Source organism: Numenius arquata, chromosome 1, assembly GCF_964106895.1.
Source record: "Numenius arquata chromosome 1, bNumArq3.hap1.1, whole genome shotgun sequence".
Classification (NCBI taxonomy): domain Eukaryota; kingdom Metazoa; phylum Chordata; class Aves; order Charadriiformes; family Scolopacidae; genus Numenius; species Numenius arquata.
In genome coordinates this window covers 42831050-42845113 of record NC_133576.1, presented here as the reverse complement: position 1 = coordinate 42845113, position 14064 = coordinate 42831050, and the positions used below count along the sequence as shown (strand labels likewise).

At 43.4% G+C, this 14064-nt stretch overlaps 1 protein-coding gene across 1 annotated transcript; it reads right to left on the bottom strand.

Moving 5' to 3' along the window:
- Positions 1-7811: 7811 nt before the first annotated feature.
- Positions 7812-9400, bottom strand: B3GALT5 (beta-1,3-galactosyltransferase 5). The gene is made up of 2 exons (XM_074155545.1): positions 9208-9400; positions 7812-8768 (listed from the first exon to the last, which is right to left on the bottom strand). The coding sequence occupies exons 1-2, from the start codon at positions 9298-9300 to the stop codon at positions 7812-7814; spliced, it is 1050 nt and encodes a 349-aa protein (XP_074011646.1). The 5' UTR covers positions 9301-9400.
- Between the last annotated feature and the right edge of the window lie 4664 nt (positions 9401-14064).

Sequence of the window (14064 nt, the reverse complement as noted above, 5' to 3'; positions counted from 1 at the left end):
TGGCAGAGATGGTTCCAGATATTCAGTTTCTCTTTATGTAGCAGGGTAATGGAAGTGCTCATGAGCACTGCTGTATTTTGGCTTTCTCTTATAGAGGAGCAGTAAATTTTATTTTGATATTCAACCATTTCCTTTGCAACACTTGTATACAAAATAAGATTCCCTAAAAGCTTAGAGAACTGGTGAGTACTGAAAGATCTCAAGAATATAGTAAAGACTGGTATGTTTACAGGCTAAAGTTTCCAGTCCCCGCTTCTCCCCTATTCCATGCAGCACTTGCTAAAGCTGAAGAAGTCAGTACCGTTCGGTTACTGTGGCTTCTGGCAGCAAACCTCCTGCCACTTGACTTATACCTGCAAGGCGTGATGCGTCTGGCCTCAGCATAAGGGAATGGGTTCCCCAAAATGGACTGGGGGGCAGGTGAGCACAGAGGTGCGTCGGACGCTCTCACCCTCAGCACTGAGCTCTCCTTGCCAGCAGCAAGCGCTGCTGTTCTGCCACCTCCTCACCCCCGGCAGGAGCAGGCTGCATTAGTCACACACGCTGCAGCTCACTCCCACTCCTGCCTCACGGCTCACTTCACGCTTCTTTTTAATTCCCTCGTTGAACCTTTACTAGCAGAAGCACATGTAAAAACTTCAGGTCCCTTTATGTACTGGAGTCAAACATTTACTTACAACTGCTGTTCCAGCAATAACAATTAAATTAAACATGAAGGGAATAGAGCCGCCTGGAAGATCTACAAGCTGGAGGTGTAAATCACACCCCATAACTAATTTATGACATTCTGTGCCTACAGCTGTATGCTGATGGTTTCTAAGTGTAAGGGCGGCTGTGATTTCTAAGTGCTTTTGGTGGCGGAGGAATAGGAAGCTGATTACACAGGCCTCTGTCCCTGCACCCAACATCATAAATTAAATGAGGTCAGGTAAGGTCAGTAGCTGAACACAAGGGACCTTGTGTATATGGTTCAGTTGGAAGGGACTTGGATATTTTTTTTTTCCTTACAAAAATAATGTTTTTTTGAACTTGTGAAACATAAGGCAACAACAACATTATTTCTCAATCACTGAAATTGTCCAATTACATTTTTCAGTGAAAATGAACTTCAGTGAACTTTTTAGAAGGGTAGCCTTAAAACCACTGTATTACTAGGCTTTGGTAAAATCTCTATTTGCGCAGCCAGAACATGTGCAAATTCAAATCTGTTTTTTTCAGGCTGGATATCCTATGTACTGTATATATCTAAGTCTTATGACTCAGATGCTTTCCTCTATCCAGTGTGACAATATTTGTAGATATTTCTGGAAATATGTTGGTGAAATGAACTAATGAATTTAAATCCAAATGCAAACAAACAAGCAAAATACACCAGAAAGGTAAGTGAGGAAAAAAAAATAAAACAAAAGATAAAGATAGTAAGGGAGACCTTTTCTAGTTATGTTTTTTAGTTCATAACTGCTTGTGTTTGGCAAACAAACTGACAGGCTTCAGTTACTTGACATTTTCCTTTTAAGTGATAGGAGAACAGCCCAGCGCTTCCAGGTTCCAAGGAGTATGCCAGTCAGCCACAGTCAAACAGTGCTGGCTATGATGATACAGCCAAAACCATTTCAGGTTGGATCTTGATCTTCCAAAAGGTATCAACTGTGGTTAAAATTGTCTTTTATCCATTCCTTGGCTATGGTTTTAACACTCTTGCATTTGACACTCTTGTAATTTGTAAAAAACATTCTATATTCAAATCACAGCCTGTTTATAAAATTTAGGGAGCCTTTGACTTAAAGGTGCACCATGTATAGACCGTTAATGGGAAGAGTGGCTACTGTGGCAGGATTGCATGCTTAATACTTGGGAAAGCACTCCCATTCTTGATTTCTTTCTCTTCTATGGGAATTATGGATTTGCCTTAGGAAGAGGAGTCAACCAGTCATTTGAGAATGTACATACTAAGGCATTTTAGAGAAGGGGAGAAAATTAAACAGATTCAGATTCAGCAAGGCCAAGTGCCAGGTCCTGCGCTTGGGTCACAACAACCCCATGCAGTGTTACAGGCCTGGGGAAGAGTGGCTGGAAAGCTGCTGGGCAGAAAAGTACCTGGTGGTGTTGGTCAACAGCTGGCTGAATATGAGCCAGCAGTGTGCCCAGGTGGCCAAGAAGGCCAACAGCATCCTGGCCTGCATCAGGAACAGTGTGGAGAGTAGAACAAGGGAAGTGGTCATACCCCCATACTCGGGACTGGTGAGGCCCCACCTCAAATACTGTGTTCAGTTTTGGACCTCTCACTACAGAAGGGACATTGAGGTGCCAGAGTTGTTCAGAGAAGGGCAATGGAGTTGGTGAGGGGTCCAAAGCACATCTTACGAGGAGCAACTGAGGGAACTGGGGTTGTTTAGCCTGGAGAAAAGGAGGCTGAGGGGAGACCTTATCGCTCTCTACAACTACTTGAAAGGAGGTTGTAGAGAGGTGGGGGTCAGTCTCTTCTCCCAAGTAACAGATGATGGGACAAGAGGAAATGGCTTCAAATTGCACCAGGGGAGTTTTAGATTGGATATTGGGAAAACTTTCTTCCTGGAGGTATTCAAAAGACGGGTTGACATAGTGCTTAGTGACATGGTTTAGAGATGTGTTTTTTTGTTTTTATCAGAGTTAGGTTGATGGTTGGACTAGACGATCTCAGAGGTCCCTTCCAACCTAGACAATTCTATGATTCTATGATTCAAGCATTGGAACGGGCTGCCCAGGGAAGTAGTTGAGTGACTGTCCCTGGAGGCATTTAAAAGACATGTAGATGTAGTGCTTAGGGACATGGTTTAGTGGTGGACTTCGCAGTGTTAGGTTTATGGTTGGACTTGATGATCTTAAAGGTCTTTTCCAACCTAAATGATTCTTTGATTCTATTAGTCTATTCATTTTAACTGGAAACGGAGCAAGCTTCCTAACTTGACTACATCCCAAAATGTTAATACACTCACAACTGAAAAGATAAGTGAACACAGAGAACTGTGGTAACAAAATACTTTACTAAAATATCATACATTAAATATTTAGCTCCACATTCTCATGTTCTATGCAAATAATGCAGACATTGTCACACATTTTATCTTAACATTATATAGTAACCCACAGAAATCCTAGAAGCATTCCTGTCAAATCCATTGCAGACAGCCCTTGTGTTCCGTTCGGCTTTTACGTAAGGCAAATGTTTCATTTAAAAAATCTTCTCTGTATTCTGAAAAGTGCCTGGAAGGGTTATACCTCCTCAATAATATTGAATTAGATGAGATGTGTGACCAAATCCGTCACGGACATTTTTGAAAATCCTAACTTAAACTAAGAATATGTTAGTTGACAAGTTAGAGTTGTGAAAAATGTATTCATTTTTCTGTATTAAAAAACAGATCTTGTGTTGGAAGAAATAGAGTATGCTGAAATGCACAGCTCTAACCAGCTCTAAGACACTGTCATCAGCTCTGTTGATTTTTACACTCCTTCCTACTAAATGAGAAGCAATGGAGCAACTTTTCAGAGTAAGTTCTCAAAGGTATTCATAAAAAGTGATTTAATGATCATCTGACCCAGAAAGCATAAAAATGTTAGGATAGTGCACTACTTTTACAGAAAAACTCCTTGAAAATTGCCTAAATTCTTTTATTATCCTATACAAAATTTTAAAAATAAGTATATGTACACTGCAGTATCGTGTTTACAGATCTAGTTATATTTCTGATCATTTTATGATGGTCTTTCATTGGAAAATACAGATGATTTGGCAAAAGGGCCACTATTACTGTTTTGATTGTGTTAAAAGTCATGACCAGAGGCCTAAGATGCAAAAGCTAATTTCATTTAGCTGATATATATAAACTGACTAGCACTGTGGCTTTGTTTAAATAAATTAATTTGCCTTACATACAATCATCTACTTTTCTTAAATCACCTTTTCCAGCAGGATAACCTTATACTTTAATTAATTATTCAATTACTATATTCTTATTCAAAGCAGCCTACTGAATGGAAAGAATTATGAAATCAATTTCTAGTTTATGTGAGCAGAAAGAAAATAAAATGTTGAGGAAAACAATGTTCAGCAACCTAAAGCATTCACTTGGGAAGATAATTTGCAAAAAGGATAGGAACAGGCTGTCTGAACCCCTAACATTTCAACCTGTACTCATTTGCTCATCATTAGAGATTTAGTGGTGATAAGCCGAATGCTTCAGATAGGCAGGTCATTAGTTACTTAACAACATATATTCAGTGAGGACAAATTATATCGAATGCAGTAATAAAGACAGTCATCTTACATGGGTCACTTGAAATTACAAATAGACTCCCTGGAAATAGTATCCAGAATGGGATTGTTTCTTAAAACATGCCTGAAGACTTTATTCCCAATGGCACAGTAGCTATGACTTTAGACCCAAAAATATAGTGGTAGCACCTGCAAATGCAATTAACAGCAAATAGTAACACCTTCCTGGTTAGTAGCTATATTCAAGTAATTAGGAACTTTCCTGAACTAAAATAAAAGCCACAGTCAAGAAGTCAAGCAGAACCTGGCCCTCAAGCCTAACTTTTTTATGATGATACAAAGCCACAAACCGCTCAAGTAAGACATATTTTAATGCCACTCACAAGCAGACATCATTCAGGGAAACAACCCAAAATACTGTCTCCTAATGGGAGACTTTATCCTTTGGCCCGAATTCAATGGACAGAAGACCAGCAGCTGCACCATCCCAGGAGGCAGGTACCACCCTACTTCTTGGATCTCAACACCTAATGGAGGCGAGCAAGTCAACACATCCGTATGTAAATGAATAGCTGTTCTGCCAAGATACAGGCTCCCTGGGACTGCGTGGTTGGACTGGTCCTGCCAGCTGCGATAAGGTTGGCACCAGGCACAGAGGTGCAAGCAAGACCCACAGGGGACTGCAGGATTATTTCTCTGAGAACTAGGAAAGCCAGCCTGCACTACGCTGTCCCAGCTCACGACCCTCTGCCCCACAAGATAGGGAACTAGGAGAGGCCAGGAAGCATTCCTTTATGCTCAACGTTTTTCCATAAATTAAAATAATAGCCAGCTTGCACCTTGGGTACAATAGCAATGAATGGCAAAAAGACATTTCTGCAGGTTACATGGAAAGAATAGTGATTAAAATGCTGTTGTCAGGCTTTTTTTTCAGGTCTGACCCATCACACTTACTGAAGGCAGCAGCAAAAGTAGATGTGCTACAGCAGGGCTTTGAGTCCAAGGGCAGATACACCTGCAAAGTTGGGAAGGGATGGTGAAAGATGCTGTTCAACCCAGAGCTGGGCTGCTCACCCCCTGGCACAGGGTACCCATTAGGGAAAGGCAAACACCTCCTTGGTCACCCACCCAACTACCTGGATAGCCATATCCCTACAAATACCATATACACAGCTATTTTCTGAATGGGAAACTTAAAATAGAGAAGATTATTCTTCTACTAAACAAATAAACATTATTTCTTTCATCATCAATTGGCAACAATAAGTGCATGAGCTCAGGTTACTCTACATTAGAAGAAATTTAATAATAAAATATTACTGCTATTAAACACTTTTCAGGATGGGGCATATACCTGTTGAAAATATTTATCCTGCTCTTCAGACACAGGCAAGTAAAAAGAGACACTTGGACAGTCCTCACAAACTTCAATAAAAAGGATAGGAACAATAAAAATAAATAGCTCCATAGTAATAAAATGTCTTTCCCTGTCTTTCCTCCATGCTTTTACCACATTCAGTATATGTCCCGCTTTTGCTACTCTCTGATTGCATAAGGCATGATTTTAGTAACTCCCTCCTCCCTCCCCATAGCCTAAATGTATTTTTCACACCATCTACTGTAAAGACTCATTTCCTTATCTCTGAAACCTACAAACATCCTAGTGGTTTCATAAGTCTTTTCTTAGTAATGAAACAAGAAATGAGTCTCCCAGCCTGAACTTGGCAAATTTTCCCACTAGGTCTTGTTTAAAAGAGAAAAATCCTCCTGTCTTCTCTGCCTTACCCAGTTCCTCATGAAAAAATGTCTAAAGCAGATTAGCTCACTGTACGTGACTCTAGTTTAGCCTTGCAAACCATTTACAGTAGCTTTCAAGCAATCAAAGTGAGACACAAGTGTAAAAGATGTCTCCAGGCTCTATTTTAATAGAAGGACTGGGACACTCTCCACTGAGCATGGATCCGGCTCTACCACATGTATTTTCGTCAGGCGGCATGTATAAGGAAACAGATGCACTAGCCTTACATATTCATCAGGTGACCTGCAGTACCTGAGGCTGCCCCAAGAGCACTGCATGGGCAAATTCTTCCATCTCTGCAAAAATATATGTGTAGGGTGAACCACAGAATCACAGAACAGTAGGGGTTGGAAGGGACCTGCAGAGATCATCTAGTCCAACCCCCCTGCCAAAGCAAGTTCACCTAGAGCAGGCTGGACAGGAACACATCCAGGAGGGTTTTGTGTATCTCCAGAGCAGGAGACTCCACAACCTCTCTGAGCAGCCTGTTCCAGTGCTCTGTCACCCTCAAAGGAAAGAAGCTTTTCCTCATGTTCAGATGGAACATCCTGTGTTGCAGCTTGTGTCCGTTGCCCCTTGTCCTGTCGCTGGGCACCTCTGAGAAGAGCCTGACCCCATCCTCTTGACACCCACCCTTTAGATATTTATAAGCATTGATAAGATCCCCTCTCAGTCTTCTCTTCTCCAAGCTAAACAGACCCAGGTCTCTCAGCCTTTCCTCATAAGAGAGGTGCTCCAGTCCCTTGATCATCTTTGTAGCCCTCCGCTGGACTCTTTCCAGTAGTTCCCTGTCCTTCTTGCACTGAGGGCCCAGAACTGGACACAGTGCTCCAGATGCAGCCTCATCAGGGCAGATAGAAGCAGAGGATGACCTTCCTCGACCTGCCAGCCACACTCTTTTTAATGTACCCCAGAAGACCATCGGCCACCTTGGCCACCAGGGCACACTGCTGGCTCATGGTCAACTTGTTGTCCACCAGGACTCCCAGGTCTCTGTCTGCAGAGCTGCTCTCCAGCAGGTCAACCCCTAACCTGTACTGGTGTGTGGAGTTGTTCCTCCCCAGGTGCAGGACCCTACACTTGCCCTTGTTCAACTTTGTTAGGTTCCAATCTGCCCAGCTTTCTAGCCTGTCCAGGTCTCGCTGAATGGCAGCACAGCCACCCCTCCCAGTTTTGTGTCAGCAGATTTGCTGAGGGTACACTCTGTCCCCTCATCCAGATCGTTGATGAATATATTGAACAAGACCAGCTCCAGTGAAGGAGGGATCTGTGCCAGGTCGCAGTTCTGCCCACACAGAGCTGGCTGCAAGGTCAGAGCTGCAGTTCCCTGTGCCAGGAGGGAAATGTCCTGACAGCTACAAACACCTTTTCTTAAATGCTGGCACAGATGGGTGCAAATGCAGTAACCTGTCAAGGGGGAACCAGGAAGAGGGTGCAGATTTTCTTCTGTGAAGAAAAGTACTTTGACTTTTAGTTTGGCACTGCAGAAGCATTCCCTGTCCTGTAGCAGCAAGATTTGGAGGACACGTTTGCAGGCCTGCATCTTTCAGAAAAAATTAATGCTTGTAACTTGTGTAGAGAAGGTATGCAAAGAGGTGGGAGTGAATGGGAGAGAAAGAGGGTTGGGCAGGAATGGAGATTGAAATAACCATTAAAAGAGTCTTTAACTTGATGGAGTTAATCGGGAGTTTTGCTGGAGTCAAGAGCAGCCCTGTAAATATGGAGCATTTCGGTTTGTTAATTCAAGCAGGGAAGGTGCTAGAGCACTCCTCCGTGGTATTCTGCCACTAAGTGATTCCAATAGCTGAGCTGCTCGGATGGTTTTACTTCATGGCACATCACAATTTTCTTAAATAGAGAAACAGAGAATGTAATCTTTTCTGGAAAAAACGTCTGCTCTGAATGAAGCTCCTCCAGCCTAATTTTTAATTTGGCAAGGCACAGTCCTACGAATACATCCTCCAATTTAATGAACAAAACGCTCTCTGAAACATTATAGATCTGACTAGCAACGTCAGTGGATAAAACATAGCCAGTCCCGGAACAAAACGGCGGGTAGGTCTTTCCCGGATATTCTTCTCTACTCACGTACCACTTACTCTCTCTTTTCCGTATGGGGTACTCGTGCAGTTTTAAAAAGCCTGTGAAGAATCTAGTGGTCCTGTTTTTCCTTAGAAGCAGCTCAGTGAGATAAAAAACATTGACAAACACATCTGTGTCGGTTTTCATCACAAAGCTGGACTGGTAACAAAATCTGTGAATCCATTCCATTCCCATCATGGTCTTCAAAGTCAAATTGTAATATGTGTCTGTAAAATTCTTTTGAATTATGTCTTTGTACTTTTGACTTTCAGCAGCAATATCAGCCTGCTGGCTGAGGTTCACGGTGCCTCCGAGGAGGAAAAATGTCACCAGGCGCTTGCCAGCGACTGTTCTCTCCTGCCCCCATGTTTGCCGGATGGCCATCCTGGCGTTGATGTGGTCGTACGAGGATGTCACAAGCAGGACGAGGAAAGGCGGGTTCTCTTGACAGTTTATATCCGGGAGCTGCGAGAAGTTTCCTCTGATTCTCCTGGAAGTCTCTATGGGGAGTATGTAATCTTGGCTGTTTTCACAGAATACACAGAATTCAGTCAAATTGTTGTAAAAAACCCATAAGCTAACACAGCTGAGCCCCACAAGGCAAATAAGCAGCCTGGATTTTCTGAAATCCTTCTGAAAGAAACAAGACGGAACAGTACATTAAAAAAAATAGTATCTAGTTCCTTTCAGTGCTGTATACCAAACAGATCTCCTTGCACAGAAATTTAAAGCCAGGTCATCTCTAATTGAAAGCTACCTATTTTGGGGCATTCACCCACACACATTTCTCTTAGTATCATTCCCACAAGATGTTCTGCTGGCAATCAAATTCACACCCGTGCTTACTTGAATCTGCCCCCCAAGCCAGTATATCCTCAGAAATCCACACAATCATGTCCATGATTCCAGGTTACCCTGGCTGATGCTTCAGACCTCCTCCCCATTTTCAGCATCTTGCAGACCATGACTTAGACCCACCAGGGCTCTCACAAGACAGAGAGTGGAGAAGCAGCAGATATATGCCCATGCCAGATGAGAGAGAGAATAACAGCAACAGGGGCTTTTTAAATACCATGTATCTCCATTCGTTTGAAAAGAGTCCGTGTCCCAGAGCCAGCAAGTGCCATCCAGATGGCAGACCCAGCCAGGTTCCTCCCATCTTCATCTTCTTTGCGTCCTGTGGGGCTCTTGCACCGATGCAGAAACTACTCCCAATCTTTTTGCTGGAGAGGCTGTGAGTCACGTATCTGACATTCAGTCAGCGGCTCAGAAAAAAACCAACAGTGGGTCAGATTATTTGGATGTTTTACCTTTTGCAGCATACCTGATACAGATATATAAATGCTATACAGATATATAAACACACACTGCAAATGTTTGTAAATTTATGTAAATTGTAAAATATATATTATAAATTTTGCATTATGTATTATTTCACGCAGGTCCCTGCCTACGGCCAGTGGGTAGGCAGTGGCCTTGATAAGAAATGCACACTTCCCGGAGCAAAGTCTCCTTTCATTCTGACTGTGTGAAAGCTGGAAAATACTAGCTTTTGTCACCAGTTTAATCAGCAAAAGCAAATTCTGGCTTATCTGGAGCTGGTAGGAATGGTGTTCTTTCTTTCTCAAATCAAACATCTGCAATTACCCACAGAGGTATTTGCGGAGAGGGTTGGAGGGAGAGTTTGCAAGGACCCACATTGCATCAGTAGCACCTTGAGCTTTCCCAGTTTGGTGTCTCAGCTGTCTCTGCCTTTCCAGCCACATATAGGAGGGAGCCACCCAGATAACATGCCCCAGCTGCAGCTCCTCACCATGACCTGCAGCCCTGCAGAGCCATGCAAGCCCCCAGACCAGGCATAGTGGAGGAATCAGCCTCCCTGTCCATACAGGACTGCACCCCATCCTCTGTTGCAATCGCATTTCTTCCCTGTTTCACTCTCTCAATAGTCTTTCCCCAGTACAACACCGGTTGCCCTAACTCCCCTCTCCAGGAATACTCAGCAAACATGTGGGAGTGCACACAGGTGCCTCATCTGACGGCCCTGTCTTTAATTTTTCCCCCTTGGAGCAGAAGAAGAGAATAGCTGCCCCAAATAGTCCCGAGGTCAGTGGGAGCCCATAGTGCGATAGGGGACGCTGTTGGAAAAGAAGCATTTGCATAGGTACAGCTTTGGTGTCCCAAGGACCCAAGCTTGGCAATATGTTACAGGGTTAGTATTTCCTGAAAAAACACCAAGGGGAGGGTGACAAGAGAGACAACCAGCTTCCTCTCGCTGAGGCCATTTTTCTCTTTAAACCATCACATTTCTTCTTGTTTTCAGGCGAATAGGGAAAATTTTGAAAGTTAAAAAACACTTTTTACTAACATAGGCAGATCGGTTCCTTGGACTGCTTGAGTAAGCATATCAGGGAATTAAATCACCCTGGTATTGGCTTCATCCCTCTGGGATGCTCAGCCCTCACCCCACCTGCGCATGGCAGGTTTAGCTTCCTGAGTCAAGCAAATGCTCTGTCTTCCCTACTGCCTGGGAGAAATGCTATGTATGAAGAACATATGGAAAACAATGGCTTCTATTATGTTTCAACAGGTCAACATGGCTGTGACTGCATTTAGCAAATCCATCACCATCCATCTGAAGTGTCTTCCTGTACAGCAGAGATATGAGAATAGGTTAGGCATGACAAGGCCTGTGGTTTCTAAATTATCTGTATTTTTCATCCTTTGCCTGCATCTGACAAACAAAACAGTCTGTGATTCAAGATTTCCAGCCGGCTTGCACGTCTCTCCATGGAACAGTCCTGGAGATGTTAACATGAAGTGGATGTTAAGTCTATCTAGAGGAGGTGTCCAGAAAGCAATAGAGACTTACTAGCAACTAATCTCTTTTCTAGAGGTCATTTTGAACAGCGTCCAGTATTTTAGCATCAAAATGAATCTTTCAGGTTTTTTATTGCATGAAGTTATACTCGAATTTTCTCTCTGATTTGGGTCAGAAATTGCAGTTTGTGATCATCTCAAAGTTTTTCCCGTCTCCTATTGTTCCCACTGCAAAATATGTTGTGTAGGGTATTGCCAAAAAATTACCTTCTTTGTGTCCTAGAAGACGGTTTGTTTAAACTGACTGGCGCAGTGTTTCGTGGCTCTACGTAGATCCAAACGAGGTTTGCTCTAGAGCCTGGGACCCAAGCAACGTGGGCTACAGGAGCCTGCAGCCTGGTGCTCTTCTAGCACATGCCTGAAATGAACACATGAAGAAAAGAAGGTAGGCAAGGTCTATGATCCAAATCAGCAGAACTGCAGCCCTCTGCTTTGCGAGTACCTGTTTCTACCCATGGCATGAACTTCCTCCTGCGTTCTGCCATGATAAGCAGGTTGGCTATAGGTTCTCTCTGTTCACACCATTAACCCTCATGTAACTCCTTCATGTTGCACAGTGACAGGACTGTGGTAACTCCTGTGACAAAGCCTAGTTGTTCCATCAAAATTAATCTGACACCTCCTTTAGGTCTGTTAATGAGTATAATTATCTAAACAGCACCAAGAGATCAAGACTACGTGCCATATAGATCAGGAAAAGCAATCTGGCCCGAGGCAGAGAGAGGTAAGTAGGTCTAGAGTCCCCCTGAGACACAGAGTCAAAATATCAATTTAAAGAAATAGTCTACTTAATTTTTCTGGGGCAAAGCTACAGTCATGCCGCTGAGTGCAGTGAACAATGGATGTTGGCTCTGCATCGAGGTCGCACACATCAGCCAGGGAACGACCCAAAATGCAAATGACCAAAGAGTTTTCGACCATCTGCAAGAGTTGCCACTTTGTAAATAGCGACACAAGCAGCAGCGACAAGGCAGACCCGAAAACAGAAGCGTGATTTCAGTGGGTAAACCAGAGTTACAACCTCAAATACTGCACAGTTGAAGTGGGCAGATATGTTGCCATTTTCCTTTCTTAATAATTGAAAGTAACATGTGCCCTGGTCTAAGTGCTAATAATGCCTGCTAACTTTTGGGTTTCCTCAGAATAAAGCTTCTAAATGGCTTTTGCAGAAGCTCAGCAGGACACGAAGAGGGATTAAACACGCATAGATAATGAGAAAATGTCAACTACAGCAGGAAACGTTTATTTTTTCCCTAAATGCAAGCATTTCAGAGGAGCAGAGGCTCACTTGGAGCTTTCAAACATGACGTCTCTGGCAAGGCAGTGAGTTCAGCAGTGGCCGGGCCACTGTTTTTAAGGGAAGACACGTAGGTAGCTGGGCTTCCAATTTAGCTCAGGCTCAGAAGTCAGAGAGGGATGACCAGCTGCCTCTTGCCCAGCAGCTTTTGGCTGTCCCCCCACTCTGGAGCAGGACGCTGCCCAGTGCCTACCAGACCTTGTCAGGAACAGCAGCGCCCACTCAGGTCCCACACAGGACTACCAAAAACAGTGGTGGTCAACCTCTACTCAAAATAAAGGGTCACACGGGGACAGACTACCCTGGGAGCACTGGCTGGCTCCTCCCGCTCTGTGAGCTCGGTCGCAGCATCCCGTGGAGGCTCCTGAGCCGGTGGTGCCGTTTCCAACCAAAAGAACTGCATGCAACACGAACAGCCACCAAAACGATGAGGCTAAATGTGTCCTTCCTGGCACTTTAAAATGTCGCTTTTCAGTTGGGGGGCGGGGGGGGAGAGTGTGTTACGGCAATGTGTATTAACAATGTCCTCACCCAAACCAAATGTCAAGACTGACAGGCAAGAAGGGTGGAAACCTGGGAAGGGTACAGGACAAGGGAGAAACTTTTTCTGGTGCCCCTACCGTCAGACCACAGAAAACCTTTTTCTCTTTGCTACCTCGCACCAGTCTCTGCTATCAGGATCGTCTCTCCTTGTCAGCCTGTCAGCAAGTCACAGCAAGACACTGTTCATCTGCTTCATACATGCCAGTTTCTATCATTTAAGCACTGAGTTGCTAGGCACTTTGTTTACAGCCAAATCCTCTCCCTTTTTTTTCTTTCCTTTTTTCCTTTTCTTTTTTTTCCTTTGGTCATTTTTCAACTCTTTGGTTTTTTTGTCATTTTTTTTTTTGCAACGCTGCAGGGGAAATCAGCTTTCCCAGCTCCTCCGCAGGCACCTCTGCACTACTCCCGGCCTGCAATGACCGGGTGGGCATGGGGGAAGGGATTCTGAGGGGTGGGTGCTTTTGGTCCTTAAAATAAGCCTCTGGCTCTCCAGAAAGGCCTCAATGTTTTACAGCCAGGGAGCTGACTCTGGGGAGTGGGTGAGCCATCCACCCGTGGTCACAGACCCACAGCAGGAGTCCTCATCCCCAAACACTAAGAGATCAATTAGACAACAGATAGAAAAGGAGCATTATTGTTACTGATTTGCAAATCCGACTATGTTGCAAGGCTTATGTTCTGTCATTATGTTACTAATATCCATTTAGCTGATTGACCCTGTAATTTTAACAGCAGATTGAATCTTCTTTGTAGAAGGTTGAGACGGTTTTATTTACCACTTTGGATTTAAATTAGAAAAGAAAAAATAAATTTTAAAAAAAGATGAAGAGTAGAAACAAGTCAAGTTTTGAATTTCATAATTCTAGGGGAAAAAAATATTAGAGTGGTATGTTAAATTCTAGATTAATATTAATCCCAATGAAATGCCATGCATACATACATAATACAGATGTGTATACATATATGCATACAACTGTATTGTTTTTAGCAGCCTGACCACACAGCCTAAACAGTGGTATAGTAATAATAATCAAAGAAACTTTTTTTCTGAGCAATCAAAGAAAAAACATGACCAAAAAAAGAGACTTTAAAATATAAAATCAGTTTAAAATCCAGTAAAGGAGTAACAGTTCCTGAAAGATTCACCTTCTTGTCCCAGATCTCCTCCCATCATGCAATGACATGGATGGCTTCGGAAGAGCCACCTGA

Excerpts from the sequence above, each read along its gene's own strand:
- B3GALT5 (XM_074155545.1), bottom strand. The coding sequence starts at position 9,300 with ATGAAGATGGGAGGAACCTGGCTGGGTCTGCCATCTGGATGGCACTTG. Across the intron at positions 8,769-9,207 it reads CAAACGAATGGAGATACATG|AAGGATTTCAGAAAATCCAG; the intron begins GTATTTAAAAAG and ends TGTTTCTTTCAG.